The sequence below is a fragment of the Geospiza fortis genome, unplaced genomic scaffold (genome assembly GCF_000277835.1).
Source record: "Geospiza fortis unplaced genomic scaffold, GeoFor_1.0 scaffold197, whole genome shotgun sequence".
Lineage (NCBI taxonomy): Eukaryota > Metazoa > Chordata > Aves > Passeriformes > Thraupidae > Geospiza > Geospiza fortis.
The window spans coordinates 106,514-120,196 of record NW_005054538.1 but is presented as its reverse complement, the minus strand read 5'-3'; the positions used below and the strand labels follow the sequence as shown (position 1 = coordinate 120,196).

The window sequence follows — 13,683 nt, the reverse complement described above, 5'->3', positions numbered from 1 at the left end:
CCCTGGTGGGTTCACCCACCAGCTGCAACAAAAAGTTGTCCTCCATACATTCTAAGAATCTCCTGGACTGCCTCTTTACTGCTGTATTAAGTTCCCAGCAGATGTCTGGTAGGTTGAAGTCACCCACAAGAACAAGGGCTGATGATCTTGAAACATTATCTAACTGCTTATAGAAAAAGTCATCTACCTCTTCTTCCTGGTTGGGTGGACGATAACAGACTCCCAGTAGGGTGTCCGCCTTGTTGGCCTTCCCCTTAATTCTTACCCATAGACATTCAACTCCATCTTCCTTAGTTTCATTTCTCTGTAGCCAGACAACCAGCACATTTGTCTCCCTACCACAACACATCTAATTTTGGTTTTTTCTGTCTTCTCAAAAGCATTTAGAGTTGATTACAACAACTGTCACTGTATCATTCAACGTTGCCAAGGCAAGCTGATGTGGCTACATGCTTCCTTTTCTGGCAGCAACAGCACATGTCTGAAGAGGTCTTTGGAACAGAAGCGAGTCACCTGAATTTGAGGCAATTGCAAACACCTGACAACCTCTGCACCCTGTTTTTAGATGCAAGTTGTAGGTAAGTCCCAGTGCAATAAGGAAATCATCAGCATACTTTGGTACTCAGCAGCTGCTGCTGGGGTACAGGTTCCAGCTCTACCACAGAACAGGGGAGAAATGATGCAAACCCTTGAAGCAAAATAAAATGCTTCTGAGCAAAGCAAGATGAGGCATCTATTGATGGCCGACACTGCAGTACTGCAATATCATGAATACGCCATTTCAGAACTGCTGACACTTGGCTCTTTTGCATATTGTTGCAGCCACCAGCTTTGCTCCACAGGAAGAGCAAGAGAATGACAGAAGTGGCAGGTATTTAGGAAGAGCAAGACTGAAGGATGTGGCTTATCTCCCAGTCACAATGCAACACCCCTGGTTCCTCTCCCAACAGAAGTAAAAGGAGGAATTTTGCTGTTTCAGTTTGGAAAGAGCGGGCAATCTCAGATGTATTATTGCAGTACTGAGATTAATGCAGACTGACTGATAGTGTATCCAAGGACAAGAAACTTTCTCATTCAATCTTAATCCTACGTTTGTTTATAACCTCGCTGTTTGATGCTTTACTATTTAATCCATCACAGGAACACCAAATTCTGGTTTAGTAACATCCTGGCACAATATGGGCTCAAACACAATCAACCTTTTACCAAACACCAACTAAAGCCCTCTGGCATGCTCCTCACCTTCCCTACTGCCCTGTTGCCATCGTAGCTGGTACTCTTATCAGGCAAATGGGGAAGGCTGATAAGAAAAAAATTTAGGCCACTAAGCAGCTACAAAGCAAAAGCATCAACTTCTTTATGCAACCCACAATTAAACTGTGTGACTAGTTAATCTAACACAGGATGCCAAGAGCATGAATATTTCACACAGGCAATTACATTTGTTTATGGAAAAAAAAAACCAACAATCCACCCAGGGCTACTGACCAGAAAGATATTACTCTGACTTAAAGGAATTCCTGGAAGGGATGCAGTAAATATAGCTGCAATGTCTGACAATACAAACTCTACACATTCCTAACTAAAGAAACACACTCATGTTATCCAGCAATTAAAAAAAAAATTGGCAAATACAGCTGTGAACACATATTCAGACACATCTTCTCAGAAAAACAGTTTTTCAAATGGGCCTCAAAGAAAAGCTACATTTTAAAGAAATGCTAGTCCTTAAAATTAGAAGAGCACATGTATGGAAAACCATCTGTGGAAAAATCACAAATCTTTTTCAGTAAAAAGTTCTCAAAACAGAGAGCAACAATGACCTGAAACATCCAGGTAATTTCCTTCCACAAAGGAATCTATATGCATTCATTTCAGGCTCTGTTTACACACAGATGTGCACAGATGTATAATTAGTAGTTTAAGACTTTGGTGATAAATAATAATGAGAATTATATCATTAAATATTCTCCGGCATCTGGACATGGTCTACGTAGTGAGGGGCAGCATAATCTTGTCAGAGCCCTGGATCAGGATTTTTTTAAATCAGTGTCACTTGTGGAGACATTTTACCACCCTAACCTGCACTGAAATAAGCATACTACCAGCTGTGTATTTTACTTTACCTACATTTCAATTTTAACCTGCTTTATGTGTGAAATTTCTACCCCCTCAGACTAATGCAAGACCACCCATGTCTCTCACCCTTGCAGCCTCCATTCAGCCAGGTAGCACCCACCTTGGCAGTTGCTTGGCTTTTTGCCCCACCAGCATTCCCTTCAGTTACTGCTTCTCTCTAGGGAGATGACCCCTAAGCATCAGCTGCAACCTGTTTCCCTTTGAACCAAAATACAAAAAATCCGCTATTCTTAAAATATAGTTTGGACAAGAAATTAAGAGCTGCCTAAAAAAATGTATTAACAACCTTCCAAAAATTAGTTAGGATGAATGTCAGCCTGACAACTGGACAATGAAAAGGAAGTCTCTCAAGGTAGTGTTATCCTGATAAATGCAAGTTACTCCTCAGTTGTCACACAGAAGTGAGCACATACAGCACAGGATATACCCTGAAAATATGAATTGCATACACTAGCATGAATGCCTTGAATGAATTTTATCCTCTGTTGTATACATTTACAGTGTATTTTATTTATGCCCCTCTTTCTCTCTTCCTCCTTTAGTCCTGAACATGTTTAAAACATCTAAGAAAAGTAAAGGTAGCCCCTATCACACTTACAAGATATATACCAAGAGAAATGAGGCAAAAAAATATCACAATACTGTGACAGAAAGGTATCAAACCTACCTGTTCACCCACAGGGAAGCTGGTGCACAAGGATTTGGAGCATAAGCACCTGTACCCTAAGCACATATTTTAAAAAAAGTCTTTGAGGGAAGCAGGTTTGTCCTCTTGCCTTTTACAGGTGATTGGTACAGTAATCACTGCACAAGATCTTTCTCACTAGCAGCTTCTTGACAGTTTGATGCTCCATACAAGGGCAGTCCTCTATATCATTGGAAAGATGGGGCCAACTGAAAGTTTCCTATTCACAAACAGTGCTGTTTAGAATTAGACTGCTGTCAAGGTTACCCTGATACAACCTTGATATTTGCCTGCCACATATAATATGCATAACACTTTGCTGCAAAATTCTTTTTATTTCTGTTAACTTCCCTGCACACACACTCACTCAGGTACAGCCAGAACCCAACCATGGATGTATGTACAGGCAATAAATGTAAAATCATAATGTAAAATACCCGTGCATTCTAGAAAGGATTTTGCCCAGGACTCTTTACAATATCACAGGAAAAGTTTCGCAAAGAAATATTGCACATCCTAAGGATCACATCTGCTCTCCTTGTCCTGTCTATGTGCATAGTGATCGCACTGAAAACAGTTAATCAATCCACACACAGTTAAGACACCTCTATCTGCAACTCTTCTACTTTCTCAATAGGAAATTAATATAGATGAATGAAAAATATGGCCACAAAGAGCAATTTACATTTTTCCTTGTAAGTTTTCAGACGCAATTCATATGCTCAAGGAAAATGTATGCTTTCATATTTCCTACATAAACACAGGAAAACTACAAAAAGAACAAATTAGTAGAATACCTCCCAGACAAATTGTATTTATTCAGTTCAAATATATAAATCCTCAGATTTAGGAGGAAGTCCTTGGCTGACACAAGTCAGGTGTGATGGCTTGGAATCCTCCCTCTATAAATCATGTCCTCTGGCTGGGATTCACCTCTGCTTGAAGAAAGGGACTACAGAATCTGCTGCCTGGACTCCGTCAGTCACTGCCAACACAATCCTGATGTGCTTAGTCAGGCAGCAGCTACATTTTAATGAGACCAAAGAATAGTATGGACTTACCAGCACACTTCCACCAGCCTTTGGCTGTCTAGCTAGGCTCACACCCATCCATTCATCATCTCTGTCTTCCTTACAAGTCTTTCCACAGAGCATGCCCCGAGAATTGCCTACAGAAAAAAAGGGAAAGACAGCAAGGCAAGGAACATGAGTTTTAAATACCTACCAAATAATCCCAACAAAAAAAGAGATTTCCCATCAAACATTTGACAATACTTTTCTTTCCCCCTGCATCCTGATTATTTATTAGTTCTTGAATGCATTAGCTGAGGCAATGTTCTCACTCCTAAGTGGCACCATACACATAAACAGCTGACGACAGACCCTGTCCCTAACAGCCAGCAGCTACCACACTATGTTCACAGCTCTACTTAAATGAACCATCAAACCATTAAGTCAATGGGAGAGGTATCAGATTGCCTCCTGAATGCAATCTTGAAAATGAGATCAGGGGCACTTAAAAAAAAAGTGAGGCTGAGATCTATAGTCCTGTCAGGCAGCACTCATGAATCCATGACAATTTACAATCTGGTAGAGGACAAACCACTTAGCCAAAACGCTGTCTTAACGCATGTAAACTTCATAAACAGAAATTCTACTTAGTGTAAGTACAAGATGAACAATGCCTTATCGTGTAAAGGCAGAAAAAGCAACATGTCACCAAGAAAACCAAAATATTAAAATGCTTCATTCTTTACCATCATTATCCAGCAGGAAGTTTTAGATCATAATTTTACTTTAGGCCTCCACCTTCCCCTGCCTCAGACAGTTCATCAGAGCAACTGAAGTCAACCCTGATCCCATGCAATGGCATACAAGCGGTCTCACTGAGACCACTTTAGTACAAAAAGTAAACACAAGAAATTATTTGCTGTATTATGAGGGAACCCATAGATCATCACATTACCAATACATCACATATCATGAGCCCATCACAGCATTGCCTGGGGTCACCTCATGCACTCTGACTTCAGCACTGCCTGGAGCAGGCAATACAAAACAGCAGCATTCCAAAACATGTACATAGTCACCAACATGCTGAAAAGCCACACTGAAGCAGGTGAAGACAGAAGCTCAGATTTAGCAGGGGAAAATCCACATTTACCTGGTTACTCGCTGGAAAGAGCAAGCAAGGTCATTGAGAGGACACCAGCGCCAGTGGGATCATATTTTGTAACACGGAAGAGAATACAACACTTTTGCTAATAGTGTTCAAAATCCATCAGGAAAGGCTGATGGATGCCTCTCAATATTTTGGGGCTAATTTGAAGTTGGAAGAAGGACTGCTGGCCATGTAGTCTGGATTTTTTTGGTTGCCTCCTACTGTCCCAACACCATAACTACCCACCTCTCCCCATATCCAGTTCTGTGCATCTTCTGTCAGGGTTGGTATGAACTCGACATTTAAACACTGCTCCTGGGGACTGAACAGAGGTGCTGTATTTAGATTCTGCCTTGGGAGCACCAACCAAGACCCTGGAAACCAGAAACAAAGCAACAAGTGATTAATTTCAGGAGGAAAGGAAAAAAATCCACAAACACCACCAAGGTTCACATTGCTAGAGCTTCACTAGCAAAAACACCTTTCTCAGCAACCTTGTAAAACAATGACACTGCTTCATGAACTGAAAACACCACACACAATAAAGGCAGTGCTGTGCTTCTTCACACCACTGTGCTTCTCCATAGTGAACGCTCAAATATTTTTAACAAATAAAATTTCCATTACCACATTGTACCAATTGTACCACATTTAAAGTGACACACCCTCACCACACACCTTCCAAAAGCTTTTAGGATAGCATTAAGAGCACAACAGCATCTGCATCCATTTTTCCTCAGTTTTAGCTACACCAATCCAGAACTGATACACACACAGCAGATAAAATCTGAACCTCCTGCTGGCTGCAGTCTTACCAGGCAGCACAAGATTTGTAAGCTTGTTTAGAAAGTGGAGGCACCCCATTCTCAGAAAATTTTATATAATTACATCTTGAATAAACAACAGCAAGAAATCAAAGCAACAATACAAGCATATCTCTTCCACAATACATTGCTATCAACCAACATTTATCATTAAAGCTGTGAAGACTTTACCTGGACCCCACATGAGATCTAGTGTTTCTGGGAAGCACCAATGTCCTGCTCTGACCATAGGGTTACCCTTGAAAGAAAGATGGTCAGCACTTTTTAATCACTTGTGCTAGGATCTAGTTAAACTCTTTAACAACCAGGCTTCTATCTTATGCCCTAAGGGATGCTTTTTGAGGAGGATTACAGGGGAAGCACAAGTATTGATGCATAAGTATTTCACTGTCTCCTCATTAAAAGGACAATTTTTCTCAAGCACTTGTGACCCCAGACCTGGGCAGGTGAGGAGGAAGAAGGAGGTTAAGCAGGAGGAGGGCAGGTCCAAGGAGAGCAGTGGGGAGCACCAAGTAGCTAAGTAACAGTTCTGCAATTCTCTTGTACTGTCTTGCATAACAGATCTCCTGAATGTAAAAAAATCCTCACTAAAGTTAAGCCCAGGGCTGGAACTAAGGGTGACCATCTCTAAAGGGCTAGGGCTCCAGAAGTCCCCTGTGCAGACCCAGGCTGCTACCTGGGAGGCAGCAGCAGCAGCTAACCGAGGAGACACTGCTCTTGGTTTAGCTACTAAAGAGCTATTGGTGCAAAGTCAGCCTGCATACACAACTCTCTCAGATGGACAGCCCAGCACCAACCCCAAATTGATGTTTTCCCTGTTCTTAACAACTTTTCCCTCACCCTCCAACCTAAAGCTCCACCACTCATCATCACCATCCCAGTACATACAAGGAGACCCAAGGCACAAGGTGCACACTTGTCCAGGGCCAACCTGAGTCATGCAAAAGAGCTTCTCCTGCATCAGAGCCTCATCTATATACAACAGGAGCCTACCTCCACTCCTGACACACTGCTTTGGATCTTGGATGCAACAAAACCGTCCTGTGGTAAAAAAAAACTTGATACATTTACAAAAATATGACAAACACCTGTGTTAAGTGACCATTTTCTCTGAGATTTTATAGGCTAAACTGTTTCATTTGAAGAATTCTAATGGAATTGCACTCTTGCACTCTGTTACACATATCATGCTTTCATAAGTGAGAAGAATTAATGTCCAAAATACTTAAATTGCTAAAAACTACAAAGGCTGCACACTTGCAGAGCAAGTGCAAAGGAGCTTGAAAAATAGCTCTAAATGGAAATCCTACTAGGCAGGCAGCAGATATTAAATCAAATGCCAGTCATTTCATTTACACAGGCAATGAATGCATAACATTCACTTATTGAAAGTCATGAGATCTAACATGATCTTAAAGAGTTACAGGTTCAAAGTGCAAAAAGAAACACCACATTTCTATGACCTGTTATAACAGTAAGATAACCCAGGTCACCGCGAACTCCAGTTTAAAACAGGTTCTGTTCTAACCTAAGAAAAATAAATATGATTTGGTAACTAGTGCACAAGATACCTTGGGTTGCAACATGAAAGATAGAGACAATGGAGCCTAAATTACACAGCATTTTCATCTCTCTTTAAAAAGATGAATGGGAAAAATTGATAATTAGCAATTTGAGTAGACTATTGGTACAGATAATACTGCTGTCTTGAGCAATTACACCTTTCAAAAAGAAAACATACAATGCCATTTCTTCATGTGGACTGAGCAGAAAGAAGCAGCCAGTGATGTGTGCCAATGGTAAATTTATTTTGGATTGTCTTGAATGTCCATGCATTCAAATTTGGTATTTCACACCCAGCACATACTACGTCATCTTACGATTTTGTCTCATTCTCTCACTCTTGCACCTAAAACCCAGCAGTCGAAGCCTTTGCAGAACCACTGCTTCATCTAGCATGATCCATACTCACTTATGCCCTAAGATGGGAAACAGGAGGCTTTCTGTTTGTTCACATGGTTTTTGGTCGGTATTGGTTACATAATAATTACTTTAATTTTATTCAAAGATTCGAGACTGGAATATTCCTTTTGTCAACAAAAAGACTTGCTTACTCTTTCACTAGCTTCTGTATGTAATGCCTTAAGTGTTGTAAGGAAGTCACCCATTTAACTATCATGAGACTTTTCAGCAGACCTGGATAGACAACTCATTTCCATCTAAATGCTTTGGGACTCCTGGAGCAAAAAAACCCACCTGTTTGTATCTCCTCTACATATTTAAATCACCTTTGAAATCTTGTGCAATGTTTATGAAACAGCATTGCAATCAGAGGAAGTGTTTTTTCTCTGCTACTATATCAAATCATAAATACATTTCAAAATAAAGTCTTAGAGTCTAATAAAGTCTTCTCTTATTTCAGTGCTGTGGAGTCTTGCCTGGCATGAACACAGAAGATATAAATAGAAGAAGTACAACTTTCCAATATATTCCAAATACTTTAACCAGCATTTGTTCAAAATGACTGATTTTTGCAGTACAGATTTCCAATGCTACTATATGACTACTTGGGCAGGCAGCAAGGAGGTCCCAGCAGTTCTCCAGCCTTCTGTCAAAAGGCTTACTATGCGAGTAATACTGTCTGCAGAGATTATTGATGGGTGCAGGTTCTCACAGCCATACTATTCTATGGGAAGCCCCTAGAATATTAGTGAGTAGCTGCATGAAGATACCTTGAAGGGGAAACCTCATCAAGAGAAAGAGGTTACTTTCTATGGAGAAAGGTAGAGAACCAAGAACAGGAAGAGGGGAGTTTGGAGCCATTTCAGCCATTTTCCTTGAGGTGTACAGAAATCTGAGCAACAGCCTCATCCCACTGGCTCTGTGAAAAAAGTATTGGGGTTTAAACCAAAATAGGGAGCAGAAAGGACACTTAACTTTCTCTTCGTGCACTCATACTCACATGATCAATGACAAACATTTTCATCTGTATTGAGAAAACTATGCAGCTGCATGGCTGGAAACCATGCCACTGAAGGAGTTGCAGCAGCCAATTTTATCAGGTGACAAGAAGCTTTCTTGGCCACAGAGAAATTCACAACTCTTTAAAATTACTTCCTGAAGAACAGTAATGATCCCTTCCCTGGTGACTGACCCTCAGGACATACAGATTTGGAAATTAGGTGCTGCATTTAACAAAAGGAACAATGAACAGAAGTGCAGAGCTGACCAATGGCGGGAGAGACGCCAAACACATTAAGCATCAGCCTACAGCACATCAGCAGTGATTAGACAATCACAATTTAAAGACTGAGGACTGTAGGCACCTCACCTCACTGCAATGTTACATGTTGGGAAAAAAAAATCTTTAAGTATCCTCACATACCACAGCTCATTTCAAAAGCATACCAAAGGAAGGTTCCCTACCATCATATCCCAGTTGAGTTTCTCCCCTTTAGAAAGGTCTCTGTTACTTCCAAAAAAAACCCAAACAAGTTACTTGAAATAAAACCCTGTGTTTCATCCATGACACAAAGAGCAAGATTCCTCAAAATTCCATGGCAGAATTTACAGCACCACTGCTTAGATTATACACACAACTTCCAGTCTCCACTGGGTCAATCTGTTCCCACACCTTTGATAAATAACATAGAGAATAAAAATTTTCAGCTCCCCTGAAGTTGCTGAATAGAACTTAAGGACTAAGCTGGCAAAAAAACCAAGAAAGGATATAAAGGTATACGCACAGGATGATAAATGTGACTGGAACCAGTGGAAAAACAGATAAAGAGACCTACAGTGTTTGTTCAGGCAAGTTATATAAGAAGAAGCAATAGCACGTGCCCAAAGAAAAAGTTCAAGGAAAGGTCACCTTTAATATTGAAGCATTCAGTGCATACAACCACCAGAGACCCCTCTCAATAAATCTCCAGAACCATAAAAGGACTTTCAGGAGGCGGATGCATGTAAAATATTTCTAGGAAAGTGATGCTTATGTATTAGATAAGAAACACGTTTTAATGAATATATATGATTATGATAAGCACCTTGTTGTAAAGTCTCACAACATATGCAGAAGGAGGAGAGATCAGCTGCATGTCCTGTGCAGATAAAGAATGCCTGCTTTCTATTGTTTCAAATTGTATTAGAAAGTTTATTCCATCCAATTTTGGACTGCCTTCCTTCTGGTCGACCACGAGTTTACATGACATGCATTACAACACATATCAAGCAGCCCAAGATGCAGATCAGCCTTCATTATTTCAGCAGCAGCACAAACTGGTGAAGAGCAGGGCTGAAGGAATGATGCAACAGCACAGAAACCAGACTCTTTCTTTATTGTAAAACTCACAGCAGGACACCATGCAACTAAACTGACTTTTCCATGCTAGATTATTTTGCCAGAGAAGATGAAATGGTCACCCTGGACTTGCTGACAGATTTGAGGGTGTCAGCAAGAAGAGATCATAAGGAGGGAACGGCGGAGAGACTAAAGTAACATCTTATTCACCTTAAAAAAGAAGAATCGGCGATTTCGAATTATTACCACCTTTTATTTGGGAAAAAATGTGGGTTTTTTTTTCTTTTTTAACTGTCTGGGGCCGTTTCTTGGTTGTTTTTTGAATCCTTACTTCAAGTTTCATCATTGTATCCAGAGAGCAGAAGCACTTCAGCTTGTCCCTGCTCTAAATGTAACCAGCCACTTGGTTTCTTGCTGGAAATGGCAATGATGTACCCATCATTGAGTAAACCTGTCAAGATTTACAGCCATAAAACCCACTTAAGGAAGGAAAAGCAGACATTTTCAGAAATACAATAATCTCAGCACATCTCTGTTGAGAAACATTTCTTGAGACAAGAAAATGTGCAAAAACAGCTCAATGGAACCATCATTGCAATCAACTATTGCAGAAAATGTCAAAGGCACTGACTGGCTCCACTACTGTAGTGGCAGCTGAACACCCAGCTCCCAGTTGTAATTCCTGTGTGCAGCAGCCTGACTACTCACGTTTACCTGATGTAAGATTTCATACCAAATATCCCACCTCCCTGTAGTCCCTTTTTTTCATTCTACATTAATATTTGGCTCATATGAAGCCTGAAAGGACCACTGTCGACGGTTGGTCACAAGGTTTTCGGGGTGAAGGAAGAGACGAGATGGGCTCCATGATCAGAAGGCTTGATTTATTATTGATATATATATATATATTACATTATAACTATACTAAAAGAAAAAGAAAAAGAGAGTTTCCAGAAGCTGCTAACTACCTAAGAATAGAAAGTAAAGAATGATCAACAAACCTTGCTCTCTCGGACTGTGTCCGAGAGAGCTCAGTTCTGGATTGGCCATTATTTCCAAACACTCAATCTGGGCCAATCCAGAACTGACCTGTTGCATTCCACAGAAGCAGATAACCTATTGTTTACCTTTTGTTTCTGGGGCCTCAGCTTCCCAGAAGGAAAAAATCCTAAAGAAAGGATTTTTGTGAAAAGGATGTCTGTGACAGACCACCAAACCCTGAACCAGTTTACCGGAAACCTATAGGCATAAGGCAAGAAATACAGACAGGTGCCTTTGTGGTCTTGGAAAACAAAGAGCTGAAACATGATAGAGATATATATATACACACACACACAAATATGCTCATACACACCAGCACACAGACAAGGCTACGGAAAACAAGACAGCTCTCATGTCAGAAGTACATTAGGTGAGTATCAGGCCCACAAGCAATGAAGAGCAAGAGTTCCCTGAATACCTTCAAATTCTTGAGAGCATATTAACATATTAAACAATTTTAGATGGGCAGGAGCCCTATCAGCCTCAGATTGGATCAATCACATTTTTGCAGATTCATATAGTGCTAAACTCACTGGGCAAGTCTTCATTGTCCAAAATATCACTGTCTACAGTTAAATTATTTTAACTACTTCCCATTGCAGTGTACGGACCCAACTGACATGAGAAAACTGAAATCATAGCTCTTCCTTGGGTATATAAAAGTCACAAGAAGAAAGAAAAAAAACTTGACACACAAGAACAAACAATAACCCTGACTCTTAAGAGGAGCTTCTTCAGAAAACTGGAAGAAGACTGCATATACTTTTAAGAGATTCATTAATGACCTTCAGGATGCACACACACATTACAAGCACAACTGCACATAGCACACTAGAATCAAGGGAAGTATAAAAATACTCTTCTCCCAACTTGTTATCCCAGTGTCATTTGGGAACAGGATTTTGAAGTACCCATGAAAACAAACTTCCTGGTCTCACAATGAAAAGAGGAGCATTCCCATCAGTGGTGACAATCCCACCCTGATGATTTCTGACTGTGCTGATGCTTACAATATTAAGCTGCCCTTAACCCTTTTGGGTGTTAGGCATAACAACTTTTTTATTTAAAAACAGTTAATGATCTTAGATGTTTGGTTGGTTTGGTATTTTTTCTTCTGGTGCCACAGCAAAGGCACCATGAATCAGCTCCATTAAAAAAAAATGGAATTTACATAACTGGAGATTTTAATTTGAGCACCAGACTTCTAACAGATCCCTGCCTTTAGACAGATGCCCAACGAAGTCCAGCATGTTTCTAAATGAAGTGGGGCTATCTCAAAGACTCCTCCTTAGTCCACCTTCCCTTCCAAAAATACCACACCAGCAGGTGCTATATGAAGATAATTCATTTTATCAATCAGAATGACAGATACTTACATAAAAAGCAACAAATTCGACCACTTTTTCCCCAACACACTACAGTAGATCAGCATTTCATTCACACCCTTGTAAATCCCCAGCACTTTGTGTTGAATAGAAGTTCCTTTCAGCCTTTGCACCGTTCATTGACTCCTGACCTAAGTTAAGCACTGCCTTAAACTGAGATCTTTTCTTCTCTCAGGGTGCTTTTCCTCTATGAAATCTTCTTGTAAGTCCCTAGAAATGAATGCTCCATGAAAGCCACTATGGAGAAAGGCAGAGCATAGAACTAATTATGAACTAAAGGGTGTGAAAGAAATTCATTTTTAAAGAACTGTATGCCAGAATGAATAATTTATTTAAACCACAGTGCACCAAAGTTCCAACATCAATAGCTGAATATCTAAGTATAAAAAGATAAAGACATGCTTTGTGGATGCTTACTGGCAGCAGTGGGTGCTACTCACATTAGAAGGGCACCAGATGACACTAGCTAGGTCCAATTAAGAGAAATCACTTTTAATTCTAACAAAGAGCCTCTAACCTAGGCAACAAACAGACTATGTTCCAATGCTCTTTTCAATCAACAGGAAAACAAGAAGCTCGCCAGTTTCACAAATTTTTGGATGTAGATAAACTTTCTTTCTTCGGCCTTTTCTGTTTGTTTGGTTTTGTTTTTTTTTTAAGTTACACAGACATTTCCTCTACGATTTGGAAGCGTCTCTTCAGCCTCCGAAGGAATTTTGTCCCTCGCCAGGCAGAGTGCGGATAGTTAAGCTCCGTGGACGCTGAGTGTGCTGCTCTCGGTGGAAGTTACCGGTATTAGAAACATTTCCCATTAACACGGCAAAACCCATCATCATTCGTACCCCGTGCGCTTTTTCGTACGCAGTCCGGACGATGAGCTGCTAAATATTCCCGCGAGGAAGGGGGCCGGCTGGCGCTTGAGGACAATTAGGTCACAATGCCAAGAGCCGGCTGCCAGCCCAGAAAGGACATCCCCGTGTTAAAACGCCTCCCAGCGCGGGGCCCCCTGCTCACATTAGAGAAGTCCTTCGCGCACAAGGGGCGCGGAGCCCGCAGCTCTGCCTCCAACGTACCCACACGAAGAGGTGGACCGAGTGCGGGGAGAGACCCCGCAGTCCAGGGCGGAGGCGCCCCTTCGCGGCCCGTGCG

At 40.9% G+C, this 13,683-nt stretch overlaps 1 protein-coding gene across 1 annotated transcript in view; it reads right to left on the bottom strand.

The window, feature by feature from the left end:
* Positions 1–6,011, bottom strand: part of ITGA9 (integrin subunit alpha 9) — a 232,764-nt gene extending 226,753 nt beyond the window's left edge. The window contains exons 1-3 of the mRNA XM_005429306.2: positions 5,980–6,011; positions 5,231–5,306; positions 3,886–3,992 (exon numbers count right to left, since the gene is read on the bottom strand). Coding sequence (XP_005429363.1) covers positions 3,886–3,992; positions 5,231–5,240 — 117 coding nt within the window. The 5' untranslated portion in view covers positions 5,241–5,306; positions 5,980–6,011. The remainder of the gene's footprint in view (positions 1–3,885; positions 3,993–5,230; positions 5,307–5,979) is intronic.
* Positions 6,012–13,683: the final 7,672 nt, after the last annotated feature.